Below are 24,985 nucleotides of genomic sequence, written 5' to 3'. Positions count from 1 at the left end.
GGAAAGAATTCTGCATTCTTTGGTGCATTTCTTCTTTTTAAGAATGCACCAAATTGTTGATTTGGCCACTCCTAAACTTTGCTTTTTTGGATATTTAGCCACCATCGCTTTCATAAACATTAATTTGACGTCATATTGAGAGTTCCAGTTAAAAACTACTAAAAGCAACTTCAATCCCAAACTGCCATGAAAGGGCAGTTTGGGCAGTCTGTGTAAACTGCCATGAAAGGAGGAGGGATGAGGCTTCTAAACAGCTTATCATTCTGCTGTCCAAACTTTTGAGACTGTGAAAATGGAGGGTAGGTGGTGTATAAAAAGGCTGTAATTTTTACAGTTAATACAAAGGTTTTAGTCAAACCCCTTGAACTGAAGCTGGCAGCCTGCACAATCACAGCTTGATTATTTGGTTTTAAAGGGTGGTGTACAGCAACTATAATAAATTATTGTTGTTACTATTTTTGTTACACAGAATATGTACACTATGCAAGGGTCAGGCGGCTGTAGTTGTAGTTCAGGATGTCAGGCAGGTCATCTAATTATCAGAAGGTTGGTGGTTCAATTCCTGCCTTCTCCAGTTTGCATGCCAAATACCCTTGGGTGTGATACTAACTCCAAGTTCATCTCTGATGAAATAATCTCAGTATGAGCATGTGTAAATATTAGATAGAAACCGCATATGTATACAAATAGTACTTGTATGAAAGGGTGAATGAGGCAAGCTGGATAAAGTCCTTTGAGTGCTCAGATAGAGCTGAAAGGTGCTACAAAGATCCAATCCATTTACCAAAATATTACCATATTATTGTGTGTTTACAAACAGAGATATACAGATATATACTAAAAGCCAAATATCTTTTTCTATATCAGGAAAATCTCTATCTTTATTTCTGTTTTTGAATTGCTTCCACACTCAACCTGTTCCAGATTTTGACTCGTAAACACTAAAACATTTTCTGGTAGTACACACATTAATATAGTTTTGAAGTTGCTAAAACCCCTTAAATTACAGCTATGTTCTCTACAGAAAACATACTTTGAATATTTCCTGGTAGCAAATTATTTTTTGCTCCAAGCAAAATGTGTGCTTTCTGGAATTTGTAATTATTGCCACGGACCAGATTCATATGAATAAGCAGAGTCTGTAAGGATTTTTCTTTAAGGTTATTTTTAATATATTATTTTAAATATTTTTGAGAACTATGCGATACTCTTTTTAAATTGCCCAAAATGTTGTATTTTTAAATGCAACAAAAAGCATCACAATACACAGTGTGTGTCTAATATTAAACTTGTAATTTAACTTGTACATTTAAAATCTAGAGGTTTACATGATCATAAACTGTGTTTTATTTTAAGAAAAAAAAAATTTTTTTCTTTCTAACGTTTACCGAAATACATAAGTGCGAGAGTTGACGTTCATTGGCTGCTAGTATGAGTAACTTAACCCTAACTTCGTAATTTTATTTTACTGGATTAAAGCACACTCATTTATTCACTTTACTTTGATACATTTTGAAAATTAACCATCTATAAATATATATTTATAAATCGCCTGCCATAACACCCCCAAAGGGCACCGAGTAGCACATTCGTTGCTTAGCGACAGGTAACTACCCAGCATTTCCTTCACACGGAGCTGTGCTTCCGGCGTAGAAGAAGACGCTCATGCCGTTGTGCACTTCATTGGTAGGCACTTTTATAATGGGACTTCTTTATGTAGCTAAGCTAGTGAACCCAGTTGAGCTAACAGTGCACAACAGTGCATCCGTCTTCATTTGATCTTCGCTCCTCTTAACTAGACTTTTTGACTTGTGTCTGTTAACGCTAGCAGCGGGGGCTGAGGAAACGTGACGCTTGCTAACAGAAGCTAGCTCCACTATGTTGAAGCATGGGCAGTGTAAAATACTGACTCTTTTATACTGTCTGTGGTTTCAAAGAAAAGTAACTGCAAGCTGCAGGTGTACGGTTTCTGCTCTATCACATCTCACTGCGCTAGAGAGAGGTTAAAGAGAGCAACGTTTCATGTTGTCTATCCATGTGCTAATTACTAATCTGTATTTAGCAAACGCGCTACACTCGGACACCAGCGTTTCCCCATTAGCTGATGCTTACGATCCCCCATGTTTATCAGAAATTCAACAGTATGTACATACAATCACTGGCCCCTTGATTAGGCACACCCTGCTAGTTTAATCTTCAGAGGTGCGTTAATTCTACGTGTCATCGATTCATCAAGGTGATGTAAACTTTTGATTCACAGTCGCTACAGATTGGCCAGTTTGCCAAGAATATCTTCCCCACACCATTACACCAATACCAGTACTGTTAATACAATGCATGATGGATCCATGCTCTCATGCTGTTTTTGCCAAATTGTGATCCTACCATTTGAAAATTGAGACTCAGACCATGCAACATTTTTCCAGTCTTCAATTTTACCAGTTGTTGCCTCAGTCTCCTGTTCTTAGCAGACAGGAGCAGCACCTGATGTGGTCCTTTGCTACTGTAGTCATCAACATGTTTCTTCAGAGATGCTCTCTGCATTCCTTGGTTGTAACGAGTGGTTAATGAATTACTCTTGCCTTGCGATCAGATTGATGCAATCTGGCCATTCTCCTCTCACCTCTGGCAGCAACAAGACATTTTCACCTACAGAACTGACACTTTTCTTCCTATTGTCTTTAAACCCCAGTAGCTCAGATTAGCCCATCTGGCATCAACAGCCATGCCTTGTTCAAAGGCACTTAAATGACCTTTCTTTCAAACTTTCTTTCTTTCTTTCAAACTTTCTATGTATCATTTTCATTATAACAACAGACAATCCAGAACGGCAAACAAAACCATGGGGCTCACCAGTTCGTGTCATGATTTGTACAGCACATATCATAAGTAATTCTTATCCTCACTATCCCCAGACCCTTAAAGATAGGAAGTCAATTTTTTCCCATTTATTCAAAGGAAGTTTTTTCACACTTTGGGCTATTTATATCCAAATAATTGAGACAATTCCATGTAAATCTGATCCCAAAAGGGCTTTATTTTATTACATGTCTAAAAGTTATAGGTATGATTGGCACACAGGTTCCCACACTGCTTCCAGCAGAGCTCCAATGATTCTCAGAATTTGCTCCTTATTTTTGGTGTGATGAAAAAATGAACTAAGCATTTCCAGCCAAATATTCTCCAATTTTTGGAGCTCCTCTAGGTGTGCTGTGCTTTCAGCATTGAGTGCCAACCCTCTTGCGAAATTTCTGTATTCAGTTTTTCTTCCCATTTATTTTTAATGTAGTTAGTATCCCACTTGGTTAGTTGTCTTAGGCTCTGATATAGCTCAGTGATCATTTTTATGGGTTTCTCCTTCTTTCTGATGCTTGGTTTGAACTTCATCTCATCTTCTCTTCATGTCCTCTGGAACCATGTCTACTACTATCCTAAATGGATTATGTTACTGCTATGTGATTGACTAATTAGATATTTCCATTAACAAGATTTATGGTTTTCTGTTTTCTAAGAACTTCTATCTCAGTGACTGTGCTCACAATGTGACGTTTGGGAATTTGACGTGTTCATATTTGAACCAGAAATGGGTAATGTCATATAATGTGATCTTATTCAGTTACCAGAACTGCAGAACTAACATGATGATCTTGCCACTCGTATTAATTTATACTAGCTTCTAATCTGGTCAATGTAAAATCATAAGACGCTACAATAAAATAGTTAAATGAAACATTATTTTTTAAAAGATTTACTCATTCCAAGAGTTACAATGCTCTGTTTTATGAAATTTTTTAGATGAAAAGCATTCAAGCTGCACCGTACTATCACAGCAACAAATTTTCCAATCTAATCATTACCAGTCACGCACAATTTTAATGAACTCTTAGCTCTATAACTAGCTTTTTCCATGTTATTGTGTCCTTTGAGTTTAATTCTTTGTAAATGTTAGATTATTTATGTCTGCTAATATTGGCATTATTTGCTCTGTTATTCTTCATCAGCTATGAGTGTACTTGTGCTCCAAGACAAGTCTGTCAACAGAGCAAAAATGAGCGGCCTGGATCAGGACCAGCGTCATCATCCCAGTTGCCGGGAAAAAACACTGGCCTCTGATTCATCCGACTCCCGTGAGCTTCCCAGTCAGCAGCTCCAAGGGCTCAAATTGGCATCACATGCAGTGCTAGAGGAAGCACAGCAAAGGGGCAGGTTAAAGTGCTCTAAATGTGGAGGCTCGAGGATGTTCTTCTGCTACACATGCTGCTCCTTAGTGGGCATGAGCCTGCAAGATGTCCCCACAGTGAAGGTTTGTAGGAGGTTAGGACTCACCTGCTTTGTCTTTTAACAGAGGCCTTCACCATTGTCTTAATTGGTTGCAAAATGCCTTTTTTTAAAATTATTTAACGTTAAATATTTTGGCATGATGTTGCTGAAATCCAACTCTCCCCTTGACCTGACTTTACACACTGTGTGTTACACTCAGCTTCCTGTGAAGATAGACATCATCAAGCATCCCAACGAGACAGATGGCAAGAGCACTGCCATCCACGCCAAGATTCTCGCACCCAGTGACATCACAATATATACTTACCCCTGCATACCTGAGTACCAAAAAGACAAGGTTAGTTCTTTTTTATCCTTGTAGTTGTGTTTTTTATCCTTAAAGAAAGAATGGAGTTTATTTAACTGTAAAACATGCTGTCTGCCTTGTACCTTATGTGGCTTCAGCTAACAATTACGTTTATGATTGATTCATCTGGAAATTACTTCCCAGAAAACTTTTTTGTATCTTCACTTGTCTTGTTTTCACTACTCGGTCAAATAGCATATTCAGTTTTCTATGACACAACACAGAAAAGCATGTGGCATGTTTTGTTTGGAAACAGAGGTTAAATTGATCATCAAAAGTGATTTTCTCTCATCTACTAATCCATGAGTGTCAAACATATGGCCTACAGGCCAGAACAGCGCTTCAAAAGATCCCATCAGGCCTGCTGGATGGCTTGTTGGAGTGTATAATATAAAGAGCGGGGCGGCATATGTAGTTTTTGGACTTTTCTGTGTATTTAGTACCAAAAAGACTTAAAAGCTTCGAGAACTAAAAGGGATCGTGCGAACTGTTATTTTCATCCGATCCAGTGGTCGGAGTCATTGTAAGTTTAAAAACTTTCTCAGTGACAAAAACATTACACAAGCCCACCATAGCAAACTGAGGAAAGGTGATTGCGCAAAGGAGCTGCGCCCGTGTGTTTCACTGAGCTCTCTATACAACAGTCTTGAGTCACTCACCATTTTTTCTTCCAAGACGAAAGCAATTTTTTTGTTATTGAGCAATAGTTCTTCAGGCTTTCTGAAGGTCTATCAAAGTTTGTCTTTGGATTTTGGCTGCTTTTTCACTCATTGTTTTTAGTCCAGTCTTTATACCTGACCATTTTAAGAGGAATGTTTGTTTTGTTTTTTTGGTTTGTTAAGCCACTCCCCTTTTGTAAACTGATGGTTCCCTTTCAGAATTTACTTTACACTAAAACAAATGGAAGTAGTTGAGTATTTATTATGCAGCGGCTTTTGCTAGTTTTGAACCAATGTCTGATATCACTGACTTAGCATTTTCTTTGGCATCTATTAGTCTTTTTCTTTATATTGTTGCTTACAATAATTCTCGATACTATGTTGAATTAACTGTATTCATTTCTATTTTAGTGCAGAAATCTAATTTAAGCGTATGTTCTGAAACTGTTGCTCTCCACTAAAGTCAAATTTTTTTGGTTTGTTAAGCCACTCCCCTTTTGTAAACTGATGGTTCCCTTTCAGAATTGACTTTACACTAAAACAAATGCTTATCAGTAAATGCTTATCTTTTGCATTTTGTACCGTTGTTTATTTTCAGCATAAAAATCTTAGATTTTTACCCAGTCTGCAAACAACCAGTGAAACATTTCTAAAAGATTTAGATTTATTTGCTGCAGCTTCATTCTTCAGTTCAAAGCTCACAGCACTTATGCAATCAGATTGTTATTTCAGCTGAATGAGTTTAGTCCACAAGCCATACATTTGTATTGTTTTTCTTGTCTTCTCATTTATTTAAATCAATTGATTTAGTGTTTTCACTTCTTCAACTTTATCCCTCACCTGTCAAACAGTTTACATCCTGTTCTCTGCTTCCTAAATTTAGCCTTTTATAAATCACCCCACTGTAAAAACACGTGTTCGAGACACATTTTATGCCCCAGCACAGTTTGCATGATGGCGTTCCTCTCCGTCTTCGCTCGCTCCAGGTGGTGTTGGTATTCCCTGGTCCGAGGGCCGTCTCAGTTCAAGACATGATGAAGTGTTTACATGACAGGTCACACGACTCCGCTGATGAACCGTGCAGAAAGAGGTTAAAAACTGAGCAAGTTCAAGGTTCCACACGCACGTCTGAGAGCTCAGAGTCGGGGACGCCAGATGAAGCAAAAAGCTCAGTGTCAAAGGTGGATCCCCTACACAGGGTGGTCTTCATTGACAGCACATGGAACCAGACCAATAAGATCAGCACAGACGAGAGACTGCAAGGTAATCATGAAAGATTGCATTTGAGTGGGTTCCCAAAGAACTCGAGACTGCTGGTGATTATTCACTCACAATTGAATTTACCATGATCTCACGATGTTGTGACTGACGTGTTTCTCCCCCAGATTTGCTCCAGGTAGAGTTGAAGATGAGAAAAACGTGTTTCTGGCGTCATCAAAAGGGCAAGCCGGACACTTATCTAGCTACTATCGAAGCCATATATTATTTTCTCATGGACTTCCACGAGCATTGCCTCGACGAGGAGTACAGCGGAGAATACGACAACCTTCTCTTCTTCTACTCCTACCTGCACTCAATTGTTAACAAAGCCAAAACCTCTGCTGGAAAATGCTGAAGAGGACAAACTAAAAGACATCAAACACTGTAGCTGAAGCGTTTTATGTTAATAGATTCTGATTATGCAGAAAAATAATTTTTAGTTTTTGAACTCGAATGACATTTTCCTATGCATGAATGGACAGTGTGTATGTAGTAGTACAAAGAAAGGAATTTCTGATACATTTAAACATTTTAATTTACAAATTAGTGCACAATGATGTTTGTGTTCTGCTGTAATCACATTTGTTGCAGACCCAATAAACTTGTTTTTGTAAAATAAGTATCTCATGTGCCAAAAATTTTAATAACTTTTAAGTTCTTAACAATTGTACACGGCAGTAATGAGTTGTAATTAGTAGAAGGTCTCTCGAATCTTTGCTTGCAGACTGTCACAAGTCTTCTTGGCATCTCCCAGCAACATAGATGTGTTGGGCTTGTAGAAAATGGGGTTATCTACTGCAGCGTAGCCCACACCCAAAGTACGCTTCATCACTATCACCTGGTGGTAATAGTAAGAAAAGAAGGTGGTATATGATTAGATTTTTCTTATTTTGGTACCATATCCTCAAACACATTTCATCTAATAAAGGCAGACCAACCTGTTTGGACTTCCACACCTCCAGGACCGGCATGCCAGCAATTATAGAGTTGGGATCTTCTTGCGCCGCCGAATTCACCGTGTCATTGGCACCGATGACCAGCGTCAAGTCTGTCTCTGTGGGTCATAAACATTTACACGTTTACGCACAAGGCGGATGAACTCAAACTCCGGCGCTGCACTAATCTCCCTCCACCATAAACAGAACCATGTGTGTCAGCCTGCGTGCCTGGTTGCTAAGAAAACAATGAGTGTTGTCCTAATAACTTGGCACATCCAAGTATCCAGACATAACATGTGGCCACTTCAAGCGCAGATGAAAAGGAACGGATGCGTTTATTACAAGTCACCAATCGAGTAATTTAATCCAACACCTCCCTGCCAAAGTGACAGCCGTGTAACGGTAAATATAACAGATCTTTCTAGAATTTATTTTTAAAAACGGAGCTTGCCTGGGAAGTCGTCATTGATCTCATCCATCTCCAGGACCACGTCATAGGGAACGCCAGCCTCGGCCAAGAGTACGTTCAGCTGGCCGGGCATACGACCGGCCACTGGGTGGATGCCAAACCTGTTGGAGATGTTACAGCACATCACTGATTTTTCACTGAAAACTTGTCACACACACACACACACACACACACACTGATAAAAGAATGTCCTGCCTTGTGTGTGTATATACACGTGTGTACAAACTAACCTCACAGTCTTGCCTTGTTCCTTCAGCATCTTCACCATATCTGCAATAGGATACTGGGCTTTGGCCGCACACAGACCCCAACCTAACAACATAAATATAGAAACTTGCAATAGCTGAGCAAATTGGCCTCTTGAACTTAGTAGGAATATAATGGTTATATCCTATCTAGATACTCCATAATCCCTTTAGGTTGCTTGAGTCTCCTGTCAAACAGCTTTTCTTTTATTGGATGGGTGCCTGGTCATAGATAAGTATTTCACAGCTATTGTTCATTTCTAAATGACAGGCACAGCAGTCCTGCAGGACAACAGTAAAGCCACATATTCATCACCCTTCATTCCTTCTTTTGTCCTCCACCACCACAAGACTCCTCTCTGTGTTAAATCATAGCAGCCAAAAGTCTGAGAGACATTTTTCTAAGGAAAACTTTTGCATGTGTGGTGTGCATTGGGGTCCCCTGCGTGCAAAGAGCTAGTTACCCTCTGTCTGCATAACCCCTGCTTAACCCTGGTGGTCAGGTACCTTCTAGAGTTCAGCATTACCCCTAATCGAGTTTTTCCAAGCCAGTGACTTGTATCCTGTATCTTCTATAATTCCCCAAACAGCCGGAGCCTTCTGTTTCCTCACTGCCGTGCTTTGTTGTTGACAGCACATGGAGAGTCTGGACCGAATAGCCCTTATGATTTTTCACTGTTTCTCTAATCAAACCAGCATGTTCGACCACACAGCTGTCTCTGCACCGATTCGGAGCCATTGGAAAAAAAAACAGCAATCCTGGTATCCAAGCTACACGGAGTGGTTCCTCTCGCACAGGCCGTTCAACAGCTACTCATTTGTCAGACAAGTCTGGCTTTTCTGCTTAATAAATCATGATGTGGGCATTATCTCACACTCTGAAATCCAAACCACCATTATTTAGGCCCCGTGGACAGTTTGTGAACAAACTAACTACTCCCTCTTGTGGTCACTACAGTTCAGCATTCTGAGTTTAATGAAAACGCTACCATCAGATGCCTGACCATTTCCAAGTACTCTGCAAAACATTTGGGCTTTCCCAGAGCTGTTTTTGATCTCACAGAGCAACTTTTTTTGCTTGGTTTTTTTGGTCAGGTGAAAGCAGTTATGTGGGAGATAGATGATGGTACTGATCTAAACTAATGATCTGAAAAATGACATTTGGACTCCACGCCATCTACTGACAGGAGCACCAATATAAATCTCTTATGTTAGTCCAAGTTTCTTTCTACACCTGTCTACACCCGTCTCTAAAGGGCTCCATCTGTTTCCAGCACCGTCTCCACCCTCAACTGGGGGGGGAAAGGTTTTTCTACTTATGTAGACGATTTAAAGCTTCCACCAAAATTTGCTTACAGACAAAGTGGCAAATGACAAAAGTAGCTGACCTTTGAAGAAAAATATAAATCATGGTGGAGCATTCTTCCAATGCACTGATTGCAAGCTGGCTTTAGCCCAAATTCTAACAGTTTATATCAGTTTACATAATTTTTTGTGCAGCACTAAAAAAAAATTTTCCCCCCAGATGAAACAACTTATAGCTAAGGACTTCAAAAATGAGGAAACTTTGGGTGAAGCACGGTGTTATCTAACTTGCTACCTGCTCTTCATGTCTGCTTAAGACTTAATTAACAACTGATAACACAACACACCTGAAACCATTGATGGAGTGCCAAAAACAGTTTCTTAAATGGCCATTTGAAGCTAACACAAAGAAATAGACATACCAAAACACTTTGTCTCCATTTTAACTCATCTGTTTAAATTCAATCTTTGAGCTTAAAGACATGGCTTCATTAACACATAGATGCCATTACAGGTGGCTATATATCTGTCTGCTGGCCTTCACCTCAGCTAATTCATTTTGCTGGAAACCCTTCAAACGTGAGACCCAGGGAGCCAGAACTGGCCAGCCGAAGAATCCAAGCTAGCCCACCGAATCAGCTATGGAAAAGACTTACAGCTTTTCCTACTAATAAAGACCTTCCACATCGATTATACCAAAGTAAATTAATAGATAAGCAGATCACAGAAACTTCCCGTTTTTATGCTTTACAATCTTTTTTTAAAAGGACATTATCAGTCTCTTAAATAAACAAAGGGGATTTCGACCAGTCCAGCCCACTTAAGCTCAAAGTAGGCCGTACGTGGCACAATGTAAAATGAGTTTGACATCCTTCCTTTAGCCCTGCAGAACATTTGTAATGCTTATCTGATAAATAATATGGCACGCTCTGAGACAGCCAATTAAAAAAAATTAAATAAAATCCAAGATCCAGTTCAGTGAGTAAGATTGCATTATTTTACCTGCATGTTACATAGTATACACAGTAGACGTTTATTATGCATTTTCTTAGTGCATTATGCTCAAGTTGTTCTCCATATTGGACATGGCCCAATGACTCGTCATTTTAAAAAAAAAATTAAAAGAAATGATGTATCTTCATTCACTGCAACCTGCTCCCCAATCAAACAGGGTGTTACACCAAAAACCTCCTTAGAATAGCTTTGGTCACTAGATTGCTGTGGTCAACCATATTTTGCTACCATTAACTATAAGAGCAGCGCAAGGTTATCACCAGCAGGTTGGGGGGAAACAAACAAAAATAAAACAGCACATTTTCCCTATCAGCCTGTAGATGCCAGAAAGTCACTGTCTAACCTCTAGGCTTTTATGAATAGGGTCTTCATTCACTTGATCCAACATGACGACACAGGATTCTTCTTCTCTCGCTCTCCCTCTCTCTTCTCCTTTCGGCGTCTCCCTTTAGTGGTCGCCACAGCAATTCATCTGCCTCTATCTCACCCCTCCCCAGCATCCTCGTCTGTCACACCCACCCTCTGCATGTCCTTCTTCACTACATCCATGAATCTTCTCTGTGGTCTTTCTCTTTTCCTCTTGCCCGGTAGCTCCATCTTCAACATCCTTTGTCCAATATATCCACCATTCCTCTTTTGCCCATCTCTGAACTATATCAGCTTTGCGTCTCCAACTTTGTTTCCAAGCTGATCAGCCTGCTCTGTTCCTCTGATGTACCCAAATGAAAATCTTAGCATCTTCAGCTCTGCCAACTCCATTTACGCTTCCTATTTTCTAGTCTCCAAACCATACATTACAGCAGGTCCCTCTACCATCTTGTAAACCTTTCCTTTTATTCCTGCTGCTATCTTTCTGTCAAAAATCATCTCAGTCTTTCCACTATCCTAAATCTCCACCTGCTCCACCCTGCCTGAACCCTTTTCTTCACCTTTCTTGTGCACTGTCCATTGCTTTTGGATGGTCGGATACACTGCTAATCAAACTAGATAGTGCAACCTAATAACTAAATACAGTCACTTACAAGTGGGGTACTATTGTGGTAATATAGGTACCTACATTAAACAAAACAAACTGATAAAAGATCAGTTTCACAGATTGGTTGGTTAGAAAAAGTTACCAATGACAAAGCTGAAAATTACATTCCTCAACAGTGCTTCAAGACATCTGTAAAACAGTGTGTACCTGGAGTAATGATGATGTTGTTGGCTTCTTTGATTATGTCAATGGTTTGATCCACATTGACCTCGGTATGAGTGCCAACAATCTCCATGGGCTTACCACCCAATGTTGAGGTGGTGCCGTACCCGCCCAGGATCACGTTTGGCAGGGAGCGGTTCATAGCCTTGAGGAAGAAGCAGCCCAGTGACACGTTTGTATCCTTTTACTTCATGCACAATGCTGGAAATGTGCATCTACTCACCACACACATGATGTAGGAGAGGATTGCACCAGAGGAGCCAATCAGCGCTCCAACAATTGTCATGAGATTGTTGTCAAGCAAGAAGCCTTCGGCACATAGTGCCCATCCTGAGTAGCTGTTCAGCACAGTAATGACCACGGGCATGTCAGCACCTCCGATGGCTGCTGTTAGCGTTACACCCTATGACAGGTTGAATCAGAAAAACAAAACAAAAAACAAACAAGTATTTTAACATATTCCAAGTTAGACAAAACAATACTTACATTAAAAATCAACTGCTGAAATGTAAATTCACTGAAAGAGATGTTGCCAATCCCCCCCCACCCCCTTCCTGTTGGCAGCTTTAATAATGGTCACAAACTCACCATGACAGTGGAAAGCCCAGACACTCCCAGCAGGCACCCCATGCCCGTACCATAACTGGAACTAAGCATAAAGGGCACCATGCCTCCAACAGATGCTGCCATCAGACTGGCATTCAGCATGTGCCGTCCAGGTAGCAGCAGGGGGGCAGAGCTCAAAAGACCTACAACCAAAAAACAAATTTTTCAGAGAGGGAAGAGAAACTGTTCTCACACTTTTGTAGGGTTTAAAAGGAACAAGACAAAACAAGTGAGCGTGCTTTTCTTTAACCAGTGTCAGGTGTCTTTGAACCCTCAGACTTATCTGCGAAAGCCTCTAATCAGCTGTCTGAGCATCTGTCTCATCCACAAATCAGCCAGCAACCCTCTACCAACCACAGCCATCCAGTCACTGGCCTGCCCTTCCCATGGCAAATTACCAGAGCTTCTCATGTGTTCCTCTTGATTGGTCGGCCTAAAGCGCAAATTAGAGAGTGCTGACACTTACACAGAAACTCCTGGATTTAAGAGGGGATCTTTGGCTTTCAGTAGATGAAAGGAACAATCAGCAGCCGGCCAGACAACCTGATGTGTTTTCATAGAGATTTGTGTGTAATAAGAAGAGCTATGGTCAGATCTGACAGGGACTGACCTCGTCAGATATGGACTGACAATGTGCAAATGAGAGATTAGTGTCAGATCGATTACCTTGAAGCTTGCCATAGGCCACCAGTGATCCACTGAATGTGACGCCTCCGATGTAAGTGCCCAGGTAAGCCACAGTCTTGAGCACACCTGCAGCTGGGTGAGTATCCAGGTGAGGGTACTCAATCATATACTCGGCAATGCATGTGAGAACAGCCGCCAGGCCCACAAGGCTGTGGAAAGCTGCCACAAGCTGGGGCAAGTCTGAGATTTCAATACGCTTGGCAATGGTCAGACCTGTAGTTGAGATATGAAGAAAGTAAAAAAAAAAAAAAAAAAATTTAAAAAAGCAGCCAAAAAAAGTTAAACACCAGAACTACACTTCGCATGCACATTGGCAGAGTCTGACTGCTAGAAACATTTAGGGCATTGAAAAAAAACATGAAATTAAAAAAAGAAGAAAGAAAAAAGGGGAAAAAATGGTTAAAAGGCAGACACCTGCTTCTAGTTATGGGGCCAGTTCTTCAAAAGGTAATCCTAGGAGTTCAAAGTTGAGGATTTAATTGCGTTTTCTTGAAAACTATGCGGCTCTTAATGCTGTGTGTATGCGCTCATTCTTAGGATGATTACACTGCCATTCATCTTCCTGCTTCTTAAATTACGATTAACATGTACAACAGAGTGATTGATGCATGTTATGAATTAGCTAGGAGGAGCTAATAACGAAACAAACCGCTAGACTTCAGAGGACTCATGCCGAAACTTGATCAATTTATTTTTTATTGAAAACTGAAACCTTGAGGTGCTACGTTATTTGCAAGTCTCCTTCACATGACCCAATGAAACAGCAGGGCATACCGCTTAAGTTGTTCCAAGATGAAATTAGAAGCGCTGTGAAGCTACAGTGGGCATTTTGCAGCACAAGAGGTTTTTTTGGGGGGCAGTTTAAGTAAAGAAATATCAGTGAACACAATATCATATCCATTTTAGTTGAATGCATGGAGCCACCTACCCAGGGTTCCCCCACCGGCCATAGCCAGAGACATCTGAGACAGCAGCTCCGGTGAGGGTTTGAGGGCACCGAGGGTGGCAGCAAGGCCCCCTGCCACTCCCATCATGCCGAGGGCGTTCCCCAAGCGACTGCTGCTCTGGGCAGACAGGCCGGCCAGCGCCCCGACACAGCACAAACCTGAGCCCAAGTACATCATCTGAGGAGAAAAAGTGAGAATCAGCATTTTATCATAGCTACATGTTGAGAATGGATCAATAAGTCATCAAAGAATCGAGAAGCAGGATGAAAATTAGTTTAAAGATGAGAGGTAATTCCAATTAAATGAAAGCTTCTGATCTAGACCTGACATCAAAGTGGACCCAGTCTGTTAATCTACAGGGTTTGTTTGTTTTTTTTGTTTTTTAAATAGTCTTACATTCTACTTAATATCTTTGCATGGCTCACACTTAAAGAAAATCCCTATATAGCCTCTACCAGGCCTTGATGCAGCCCCACAGTGAACTCCCTCAAAGAAAAGATTTGAATAGCAGGTGGGTTGGTTTCTATGCTCAAGCCAGAACTGTGTACCTGACATGACCATAATGAGAGTTTCCCCATCTCACTGACTCATGCAGAGCCAAGAGTAGAAAGGGGGAAAAAAAACATGTTTAAAACGCATCCACTACTGCAGTAACAGAATCTATGTGAGAGAAAAAATATATATATAAAAAGCTTAATAGGTTCTCTAGGGCGCATCAGCTGAGAGATCCTCCCAGTACAGCATGCCCAAACACTTCACCTTGGAGGTCTCTAACCAGATGCATCTCAGAAAATTCAAATATTTAAAAGAAGTTCAGGATTTCCCATCAGTTAGTTACAACAAGTGAAAATTGTATATATTGTAGACTCAAAAAAATATGTCATTAGAAGAACAGTATAAATACCTGTAAATGATTCAGCCTACTTAATACACACAACCACAATCATGGAGAAGACTGCTGACTGGACACTTGTATAGATGATTATCACTGAGTCTCTTCTCAAGCAGGATCATTGACTCTTTTCATAGAAGGTCATTAATATAGCACATCAAAACACGTTAATGGAAAGTTGACTGAAATGGAAAAGTGTGGTAGTAACAAGAAAAGTGTCCACAGGTAATAGGGACGCCTGCAGCCTTGAGAGGTTTGTTAAAAAAGAAGTTGATTCAAGAGCTTTGGAGAACGAGTGGACTGAGGCTGGGGTTTGATCTTCCTAAGATCAAACAAAGATCAGAGACAAAGTCAAAAGCATCTTACCTGGGTCAATCTGAAAAATGACTGGACTATTGTGCAGTGGTCCGAAGCCTCTTTTCAGATCCAAGTAAATTTCGCTTTTTATTTCTAAATCAAGGTCCAAGAGTCTGGAGGGAACGCAAAGAGGCACACAAGCCGAGGTGTTTGAAATCCAGAGTGAATTTCCTGCAGTCTGATGGTTTGAGATGCCACATCATCTGCCAGTGTTGCTGATGTTTGGTCCACTGTGTTTTATCAACTCCAGAGTCAGTGCAGCTGTCTGCAAGGAGGCTTTAGAGAGCTTCAAGTTTCCATCTGCTGACAAGCTTTATGAAGATGTTGATTTTCTTTTCCCAGCAGGACACGTCACCTTCACACAGTGCCAAAACTAGTACCAAATGGCCTGCTGACCATGTTATTACTGTGCAAGACGGGCCAGACAACTTGACCTGATGAGAAACACCTGATCCAATACAGACAAGCTATCAAAGTAGCATGGGCTTCAGAAACAACTCAACAGATCCACAAGCGGATTGCCTCCATGGCAACCTGATGCAGTAATTCATGCAACAATCCAGTACTGAGAGCAAGAACAAACACACTCTTCAGAAGTTGGACATTTCTGTATTTGAAATCCTTTTTTGATCGCGCTTAACTTTTCTATTAAACTGACATAACTGCATTTATGTTCATAAATGGTAAGCCATATTTAAAGTTAACATAATATTTCAATTTCAGTCTAATAAATATAAAAATTAAATAATGCATTCATTTCATGGTATCCTCATTTTGTAAGATACAGATTTATACATGAAATTAAATGCAAGCAGAGGTCACCACACTAAAGTACCAGACAGAGTGCCATCTACTCTACAACAGCGGTCCCCAATCCCCGGGCCACGGACTGGTACCGGTCTATGAGTCGTTGGGTACAGGTCCGCGAGAGTTATGGCTCGGGTGTGAAATTTATGGTTTTCAGGGTTTTTATTATTAACTCGGTTTCCCTCAGTCTTTTCCCGTGTCTTATGAATAAAACTTTTTTGCTACCAGTACAGGTTTTATTTTGTTGATTAGTACAACAAATCCAAGACATGTTAAAGGCCGGTCGGTGAAAATATTGTCAGGCATAAACTGGTCTGTGGCACAAAAAAGGTTGGGGACCGCTGCTCTACAACCAATTAATTTCACTGTCAAGCTACTTAATGCACATTACATTAAGTAGGGGATTGTCAGTGGAAGCAAATCTGAGTGAGATGACATGATGTGCATCGTCTCACCTGCTCGATGCTGTACCCAGCAGCCACAGAGGCTCCATATCCTCCAACAAATGTAGCCCCAGGCAGCAAATACAGGTAATTGTACTCAGGAGGGTCGGTGGGGCGTTTAAACATGTCCAGCATCCTCTGGGTGATCAGAAAACCACCTGCACAGGTGCAGAAATAAATGAATGAATTAGCCGTTTTCATTTGTTTGGGTGGGAAATTATTTATGTTCACTGAAGCCATTTTTGTGTCCAGTGTTGAATGTCACACCAGCAATGTTGATGGAGGAAACGAAGGCAGCAGCCAGAGCAAGACTCTCCGGCAGGGAAGAAGGTGTGAGACCTCCACCCATCAGCACCAGGCCTCCCACCGCAGTCAGACCTGACAGAAAAGAATTTGTTAACAAATAAAAAGGAATCACTCAAATATCACCACATCTATACAGATTTTCATGACTTTAATGAGTTCTGACCTGAGATGGCATTGGTGACGGACATGAGAGGTGAGTGCAGAGCGGGGGTCACACCCCACACAGTGTGGTATCCCACTATCCCACCCAAACCAAAGGTGGTGACCATCTGAGTGAAAGCAGCATTGGGCGAGATGATGCCCAGAGCCAGACAGGTAGACAGGCCTAGAGAGAGACAGAGCAAGGCAGTGTTGCTGTTGCCATGTTTGTGCTTTCCCTGCTGCTGTAGTTTCAAGTTTGGTTTCCAGTCCCTTCTTAACCATTGAAGGAATGGAATAACTGAATAAGACAAATAAACATGTCGTTTTATTACCAGCTATTATGATTCATAGTTTCTCTGAAAGAAGTGAAGCGAAATGTTTGAATTTACTGAAAAATATATTCATCGCTGTGCTCGGTTACAGGGGGGCTTCCAAAGGTCACAGTAAGATCTGTTACAATGACTTGTTTTAAAAATGGAAAAATTACAAAGTCAGACTGGAAAGTAAAGGATTTTTCCCCTCATGAATCTTACAATGAAATCCCAAAGAGACATGCTTAAATTGCAAATTGCTTTTCTTGTCCACATACAAAGGTTTCCAGCACATATCCATTATGTAGAAAAGCAGTCCCACTTTACATTTCTTAGTTTTTGGCATACTTGCCATACCCAAATGTTTCAGATCAAACAGATTTTAATATTGGATAACCTGAGTAAACAGGTTTTTAAGGGGGAAAAAGCCATCCCAACCTACCTGAAACTTCTATGTGAAAAACCACCTCCCCCCTAAATGTAATAACTGGTTGAGCCACCCTTGGCAGCAAGAACTGCAATCAAGCATGTGCAAAAACTGGAAATGGGTCTCTCGTGACTGTGGAGGAATTTTGGCCCACTCTTCTTTGCAGAATTGTAATTCAGCCACATTGGAGGATTTGAGCACGAATAACCTGTTTAACCTCCTAAGACCCAAACTTCATGGTATGCATTTGTAATTTCGCTTTGCCATTTGGGCTGATTGGGAGCTGATGAATGTAACAACAAAGAGTTACGCAATTTATTTTTTTTTAACTGATTTTTGTTTCTGAGAAAAATGAGAGCCACATATGAGGACATTCACATTAAATTCCGATTGAACAGTGGCAGCATGATGTCCTCGTAAGTGGATATCAGGCCCTTATAGAGCAAAGTTTAGTATTTTGGTCTAGACAACCCAAAATGTGATGTCCACATATGTGGATGCCAGGTCCTAGGAGGTTAAGGTCAAGCATCTAAATCTGAATCTAGTCCACAATTTGATTAGACAACTCCAAAACCTTCATTTTGTTTTTTTAAGACATCAACAGATGGACTTTCTGGTGTGTTTTCAGATCACTGTCCTTCTGCATAACCCAAGTGTGCTTGAGCTTTGGGCTATAAACTCATGGCCAGACATTCTCCTTCAGGATTTTCTGGTAGAGAGCAGAATTCATTGTTCCATCAGTTATGGCGAGTTGTACAGGTCTTGAAACAGCAAAGCAACCCCTGACCATTACATTACCACCACCATGTTTGATTGCTGGTATGATGTTCTTTTCATTAAAGGCTGTGTATGCCAGATGTAACTGGACTCAGATCTTCCAAAGATTGTTTTAACTTTTACCTGAAAGGCCAGGTAGGTTTGGGTAGCTTTTTTCCTTAATAAATGAAATAATCATTTAAAAACTTCTGCATTTACTTAAGTTATCTTTGTCTAATATTAATGTCACACTAACACAAACCATTTAAACTAGGGGTGTCCAACTTGAGTCCTCGAGAGCTACTGTCCTGCAGCTTTTAGATCGGGGGTAGGCAACTTCAGGCCTCGAGTGCCGGTGTCCTGCAGGTTTTAGATGTGTCCTTGATCCAACGCAGCTGATTCAAATGGCTAAATTTCCTCCTCAACATGTCTTGAAGGCTGTATCCCAATTCAGGGTCTGCAGCCTTAAAGGCCGCATTTTAAGGCCGATTACGTCACCGTGACGCGACGAAGGCTGTCCCAATTCGAAGGCTGCTCGAAATGCGGCCCTCAAATGCGTCCTTCATTTCCCTGAATTTTAAGGACGTGGCAGTGTAGACTTCGTGGCCCAATATATCCCAGAATGCATAGCGTGGCGGTGGGTGTGGATAATTTTGCCGAAAACAAACGGCGGATGAGGGGCGGCCGAAGAGTAAACTTTAAGTACTGAATATTATGTCACTTATTTATGTGCAAATGTTTAATAACGAAGAACATTAAAACATTACTGTTGACCACATGTTGGCAAAGTTATGTGACATTAGTGACGTTTGTACTAACTTGGTTTTAAAGCCTTTACTTTAAAATATCGCTGTTCAATAGCTGACCTTAATCTTACAGAGAATGATCAAAGCTCATGTAGAAACAAACAAACAAATGAACAAAAGATTTTCTCCTTTATTTCTGTCAAACACAGCTCTATGATTTAGTATCATGGTTGCTAAGCAACCTGGGTAGCGCAACGGCGGCTAGACCGTCCCATTTCACAAGCCTCGCACTTCCGGCCTTAGCGGTCTTTAAGTACGCGGCCCTTGAGGATCGTTGAGGCTGCGTACTTTAAGGCTGCAGACCCTGAATTGGGATACAGCCCATGTTCTCCAGAGGTCTGGGAATGAACTAATCATTTGATTCAGGTGTGCTGACCCAGGGTGATATCTAAAACCTGCAGGACACTGGCACTCGAGGCCTGGAGTTGTCTACCCCTGTTTTAGATGCATCCCTACTCTAACACAGCTGAATCAGATGGTTGGATTACCTCTTTTCAGCATGCCATCCAGTTTGGCAAAGGCCTGATAACAAGCCAGTATTTGATTCAGGTGTGTTGGAACAAGGATGCGCTTAAAAGCTGCAGGACAGTAGCTCTCGAGGACTGGAGTTGGACACCCCTGATTTAAACCAAAAGATAGTGAAAATTGATATTTTACTTTAATTGGATTATTTGCATGCTTTAATTTCAGTACAAATTAATGTTTTACACAGAACAAATCCTCTCAGTGAAGCCAAATAAAGCAGTGCTAAATGTCCCAGAAGTCTGAATACTTCTGTGTTTGTGTTTAACCTGCAGTGTAGACACCAGCAGAGGTCATGGTGCGGTTGAAGGGCGAAACGGACGCCACTTTCTCGGCCTCCAACTCTGCAACCGTTTTCTGTTTCACCGGCGATGGCGGGACTGTTTTTGGAAGGGGTGATGGGAACATGTTCTTGCCTTCCTGAATGCACCAGAAAACACACAAGAAGACCAGAGTGAGGAGAGAGGAGTCCACAAAAGATTTGCGTGAGAAACAGACATCAAGACTTTCACACAGTGGGTGAGCTCTCGAACACGAACTCGTGGACGGCACAGGGGATTACGCTAAACAAAAAAGCAATCACGAACCAGTTAGCAGTGGTTTTGAAAGATAAATTCTCTTTTAAGGGGCTGAATAATGCTTAGTGTAACAAGAGGTAAGCTGATATGTCCTATTGAGGTTGCGTGCTTATTCTGCCATAAACAATGTGTCAAAGCTAAATTCCTGGAAAAGTGTATTTTGAAACGTTCATAACATTCTTGCTGGGATCCAACTTGAGCTATTCCCAGCTGGGACTCTGTTTTGGTACTCAATTGGCGCTCTAGCCAAGCATGACAGGATCTGACAGCGCATGCTGAGAGGGAAGGAGGGATGCCAGTGGGGATGGAAGCTGACAGGAGACAGTCACACGAAGAAAAAAAAAACTCCACCTTCATAACAAGAGTCCCACGGATGACGTGGTCAATTGTTCCATAATCAAATTCTTCTTTGGGCTCATAGTGGAAGTATTCCTTGTCTGGACTAATGGCCTTCAGAAGCTTCAGTATGTTGTTTGAATATAGACTGCTGGCTTGGGTGGCCATGCGGCTGGGCAGGTCTGAGTAGCCGATGTGTGTTACTCCCTAGTTAACAAAAAAGTACATTATTCATACATAAATAAATCATATATATCCCAAATCAGAAATACATCTTTTGCATTCCTTAAAATTATCCAGTTTATCCAAATGTACAAGCTAGGCCAAAACGTACCCTGTAAACATGCAGCTGTCCGGGCTTTGTGGTCTCGATGTTGCCCCCTGCCTCTGCAGCTAGATCCACCACTACAGAGCCATCCTTCATAGACTCTACAAACTCCTTTTTGATCAGTATGGGTGCACGCTTCCCTGAGTGAGCATAGGACCACAGGTAGAAAGGAATGAGATGCATCAAACAGCATCATGCTGTGTAACAAAGAGGATAGTCAATCCGTATTAAAGATGTAGTGACCCTCATGAAAGCGACATTATGGGGTTGATGGGGCTTAAGCCATAGACAGTATAGAAAAATTGGACGAGGCCACTGTGCCATCATACGTTGGTTAGTTAGATCTAGTTGCAAAGTCCAAAGCGGAGGCTTTTCGCCATCGCCACCTCTTTTGAAAGTGATGAGTGAGGGGCAGACTAGCAGACAATTTACTCAAGTGTCAGCAGATAAAATTATACGTTGCTTATGTTTAGGACCAACTCCCACCAAGCCTACTGAGTCCTTAGCTGCTCGATTAAATAAAATAAGCCAACAGCGAGTGAAATTCTCAGCACGCTTGCAGAGCAATATTTCATATGTTTATCTCTAATTGACGTTCAGTGTTGCTGTGGAAAAGATGAAATAAAAGCAAGTAGTGATGAAACTTTTGATGCCAAACGATAAAGGCAAAAGTGGCTTAAAGTACCGATGTGACTCACCGGGAATCAGGGCAGTGCTGACAATAATGTCGACCTCTTTACACTGCTTGGCAAAAAGAGCCATCTCAGCCTCGATGAACTCCTTTGACATCTCCTTGGCATAACCGCCAACACCCTCGCCAGACTCTTTGAGGTCTACTTCTAAAGGCTCAGCCCCAAACGACTTGAACTGCTCCAGAGCAGCTGGCCTGAAAGTCAAAGAAGCAGCCAGCCTATCAGCAAAATTCTGTCCATCATTAATAAGCCTGCAGTTTGAGGCGTTGCCAACCTTATACCTGGTATCAAACCCTCTGACTATGGCTCCCATTGACTTAGCTGCCCCAGCTGCTGCCAAACCAGCCACTCCACCTCCAATAACCAGGACCTGTTTACAACAGAAACATCCAAATGTACCAAGATTTCACATCACACTTCATTTTTTATTTTAAGTATACTGAAAGGAAAGAAAACGCTGTACTGACTGTCGAAATAGATCATGCTTGGTTGAGTAAAACATAGACTATTACCTTAGCTGGAGGCACTTTTCCTGCAGCTGTAATCTGACCAGTAAAGAACCTGCCAAAGTGGTTAGCAGCCAGAACCACAGCCTTGTACCTACATAACAAAAACTCAAGTCACATTTACATTGACTAAACAAACAGATGAAATCTGGACTTAAAAATACATTTTTGTTTACCCAGCAATGTTAGCCATGGAACTGAGTGCATCGTAGCCTTGTGCAATGGTAACTCTGGGCACCTGATCCATGGCCAGCACAGTGCTCTGCCTCTGTGACAGCTTATTCATCAGCTCCTGGTTCTGTGCTGGATAGATGAAGCTCACCAGGGTGGATTTGGGTTTCAGGAGATCTACCTCACTCAAACTGGGGGCTCGAACCTAAACAGAAAAAAAAAATCTATTTTCCACTCACAATTAAATATAACTGACAGATATGTGGATCTAGTTTGCTTATGTAGCAGCAAATCAAAACATCAGTGCTCATTTTCACAAAGTATACAGATTACTCAAACCAGAGGAGAGTGGTTACTTTGACTGGAACATATCAGGAAGCTCAAAGTGATCATTGGTGTCAGATGCTGCACTGAGATGAGTCTATAGTATGAGGCCTTAAGAAGATTGTTGGTGATTACGGTTTCTGAGCTGTGAAGCTGCAAAGAAGAGTCTGATCTGCGGACCAAAGCATGCCGGGTACGAACCTTAAGGACCAAGTCTGAGCCGAGGGCTCCCTTAACATCAGTAATGGTGGCTCCGGCATCTCTGTACTGCTGATCGGAGAACTTTGATTCGTCCCCGGCGCCGCTTTCCACCTGCACCCTGAAGCCCTGTTTGACCAGCGCCTGCACCCCAGCCGGAGACAGCGCCACGCGACGCTCATTCTGTAACGTCTCCTTAGGAACTCCAACCACCAGGTCCTTGTAGAGCACACCTGAGGTCAAAAAAACAAAAGAAAAAGAAAAAAAAGGGGGGGAAATAAAACAATGCAGCCGAGAGTGAAGAACTTGGAACTTGTCACACACAAAAAAAATACACAACAAGACATAAGTTTATCTTCTTTTACGCAACAACGCAGCAGGCATGCGCGTACAGCTGAGATTTGCGTTGCTGGAAACAGTGTCAGGTTACACATTTCTCTCCCTACATGGTGTAGTGACCTCGCCACCATGGAGACATTATTAGCAGGTGATTGGCACCAGGCCAGCACACACACAGAGGCCCTGCAGTCCTATGCAGACACACTCCAAAGTCAAACTTAAAAGATTTCAGCAACTCAAAACTTTGACGAGCACTCTGTGCCGTGTGCCTCGCACACGGCACCGGCTCCATACACAAAAGGCTGTCATCAGAATCAGCCGCACTGCTGTCAAGTTTTTACAGGTCACCTTTAACTGACCTCTCGTCCGCTCTCACATGTTAGCAGCTCTCACGAGCAAAGCCGCCGTCTGCTTTATAGCAGCTTTCCCTATTTTGAGAACATCTCTAGCAACCTGCTGCAAACAGTTTGTGATCTGCAGTGGAAGTTTTCCACTCCTTTGGCCGGCCGGAGCTTGTCCTTGAGTGAACCGTTACGCTCTCATTCCTCAAGTCAGACACGAGAAAGCACGCAAGCCCAGCCTGTCCTCTGTGAAGCAGAGAGATTTGTAAATTTCCTACCTCTGGAGGCCTTTTGGTCCCATAACACAGGGAAAGTCCTGAAATGCCTCCTTCCAGGGAACTTCAGATGGACCCCTCGCTGGGACAGAATGACAGAGGAGCTACAGATGCAGCGGAGAAGGGTCGACATGGCTGCTGAGCGTCCGCCCTGAGGCTCCTACTAAGCTCTTGATTACGAACACAAACAAGGAGAAGCAGAGGTTGGCGATAAGGCGACACTACATCTACATCTGCTGTCAAATTAAAAAGAACATCATTTTTTAAAAATACCCTCAAAGCAAGTCCCGGGCCCCCCTTTCCCCAAGTCACACACTCAGACTATGCGTGCTGCGAGGTCTACAAACAGCAGAGTGACATTTCAGCCGCACACACACATGCAGAGCACAGGGTTGATTACACACTCCAGGCTTCTCTTCGCGAGAACTGGAATTATGACGGCACAGGGGGGAAAGTGTGCCAAGTGTGGCCTGGTTGTTGTGAGCCGGAGAAGAGCAACCAGTGTGCAGATAACAAAGGGGGGGCTGGAGGGGGGACAGCTCAGATACAGTCAAGACTGGAAAAAATGTGGTGTTTACAAATGTTGGTCTGTCTTATATAAAGACAAACAATGCCACAACCAGAAAGACAAAACAAAACACATGACTGTGGAAACTTGTCATACTTTGGTTGATGTTTTGATTTCTGAGTCACAACAACGTTTTGTTGTTTACCTTCCCTCCCATTCATTCATTCATTCATTCATTCATTTTACTGAATCACACTCAAATCACTGCTCCTCATTCTCCAGTAATCTAGTCACACACTCAAAGACCGGCTGATGGACTTGCTTGTTCTCACACTTGCCTTTCAGGTTTCCAGAAAGAGCGGGTTTCACAGCAGTGTCACCTGCGAGGTTCCTATACCCCCAAAATCCTTCCCGTCTGCTTGCAAGGAGAGACAGACGACCTTCCACAGTTTCCTTATCACTGCCGGACTATTTGAGTATAAATAGTAAGCCCACGTGACTTCAGTCATCACCACCTCTGAAGCAGCTAAACTCCTTCAGGCCCTGCGCAGGCTGATACACTGCCACACTCCCACAGAATTAAGGGCTGGATTAAGACGCCCGGGAAGGAAGACACTGGCTGGTCATTTTATTTTAGAGCGGATGAACCGACCGGCTATGGTCCTT

The 24,985-nt window shown here is 41.9% G+C and overlaps 2 protein-coding genes across 3 annotated transcripts; one reads left to right on the top strand and one right to left on the bottom strand.

Annotated features, from left to right (window-relative positions):
* The first annotated feature begins 1,582 nt into the window (after positions 1–1,582).
* Positions 1,583–7,168, top strand: dtwd1 (DTW domain containing 1). The gene is made up of 5 exons (XM_005746844.1): positions 1,583–1,686; positions 4,002–4,303; positions 4,481–4,618; positions 6,273–6,549; positions 6,672–7,168. The coding sequence occupies exons 2-5, from the start codon at positions 4,004–4,006 to the stop codon at positions 6,899–6,901; spliced, it is 945 nt and encodes a 314-aa protein (XP_005746901.1). The 5' UTR covers positions 1,583–1,686; positions 4,002–4,003; the 3' UTR covers positions 6,902–7,168.
* Positions 7,064–24,787, bottom strand: nnt2 (nicotinamide nucleotide transhydrogenase 2). 2 transcript variants are annotated; one of them, XM_005746846.1, is made up of 22 exons: positions 24,658–24,787; positions 23,815–23,981; positions 22,860–23,089; positions 22,340–22,539; positions 22,170–22,257; positions 21,939–22,027; positions 21,664–21,851; positions 20,972–21,105; positions 20,653–20,844; positions 19,993–20,143; positions 16,924–17,085; positions 16,722–16,832; positions 16,467–16,612; positions 13,937–14,132; positions 12,988–13,221; positions 12,304–12,464; positions 11,939–12,118; positions 11,701–11,860; positions 8,184–8,265; positions 7,936–8,054; positions 7,485–7,600; positions 7,064–7,384 (listed from the first exon to the last, which is right to left on the bottom strand). In XM_005746846.1, exons 2-22 carry the CDS (start codon positions 23,942–23,944, stop codon positions 7,238–7,240), a joined length of 3,216 nt encoding a protein of 1,071 aa, XP_005746903.1. In that variant the 5' UTR covers positions 23,945–23,981; positions 24,658–24,787; the 3' UTR covers positions 7,064–7,237. The 2 variants fall into 2 exon arrangements, with proteins under 2 accessions (XP_005746903.1, XP_005746902.1); XM_005746845.1 differs by lacking the exon at positions 24,658–24,787 and adding an exon at positions 24,085–24,402.
* Between the last annotated feature and the right edge of the window lie 198 nt (positions 24,788–24,985).

The sequence above is a fragment of the Pundamilia nyererei genome, unplaced genomic scaffold (assembly GCF_000239375.1).
Source record: "Pundamilia nyererei isolate P.nyererei 1_Seehausen unplaced genomic scaffold, PunNye1.0 scaffold00184, whole genome shotgun sequence".
Taxonomy (NCBI): domain Eukaryota; kingdom Metazoa; phylum Chordata; class Actinopteri; order Cichliformes; family Cichlidae; genus Pundamilia; species Pundamilia nyererei.
The sequence above is the reverse complement of the archived record's forward strand: the minus strand, read 5'-3'. Positions and strand labels throughout refer to the sequence as shown.

Coding starts and splice junctions, on each gene's coding strand:
- dtwd1 (XM_005746844.1), top strand. CDS start 4,004: ATGAGTGTACTTGTGCTCCAAGACAAGTCTGTCAACAGAGCAAAAATG. Junction 4,304..4,480: donor AAGATGTCCCCACAGTGAAG/GTTTGTAGGAGG, acceptor TGTTACACTCAG/CTTCCTGTGAAGATAGACAT. Junction 6,550..6,671: donor CACAGACGAGAGACTGCAAG/GTAATCATGAAA, acceptor TTTCTCCCCCAG/ATTTGCTCCAGGTAGAGTTG.
- nnt2 (XM_005746846.1), bottom strand. CDS start 23,944: ATGTCGACCCTTCTCCGCTGCATCTGTAGCTCCTCTGTCATTCTGTCC. Junction 14,133..16,466: donor CTGGGTACAGCATCGAGCAG/GTGAGACGATGC, acceptor TTTTCTCCTCAG/ATGATGTACTTGGGCTCAGG. Junction 7,601..7,935: donor GATCAATGACGACTTCCCAG/GCAAGCTCCGTT, acceptor TATGACCCACAG/AGACAGACTTGACGCTGGTC.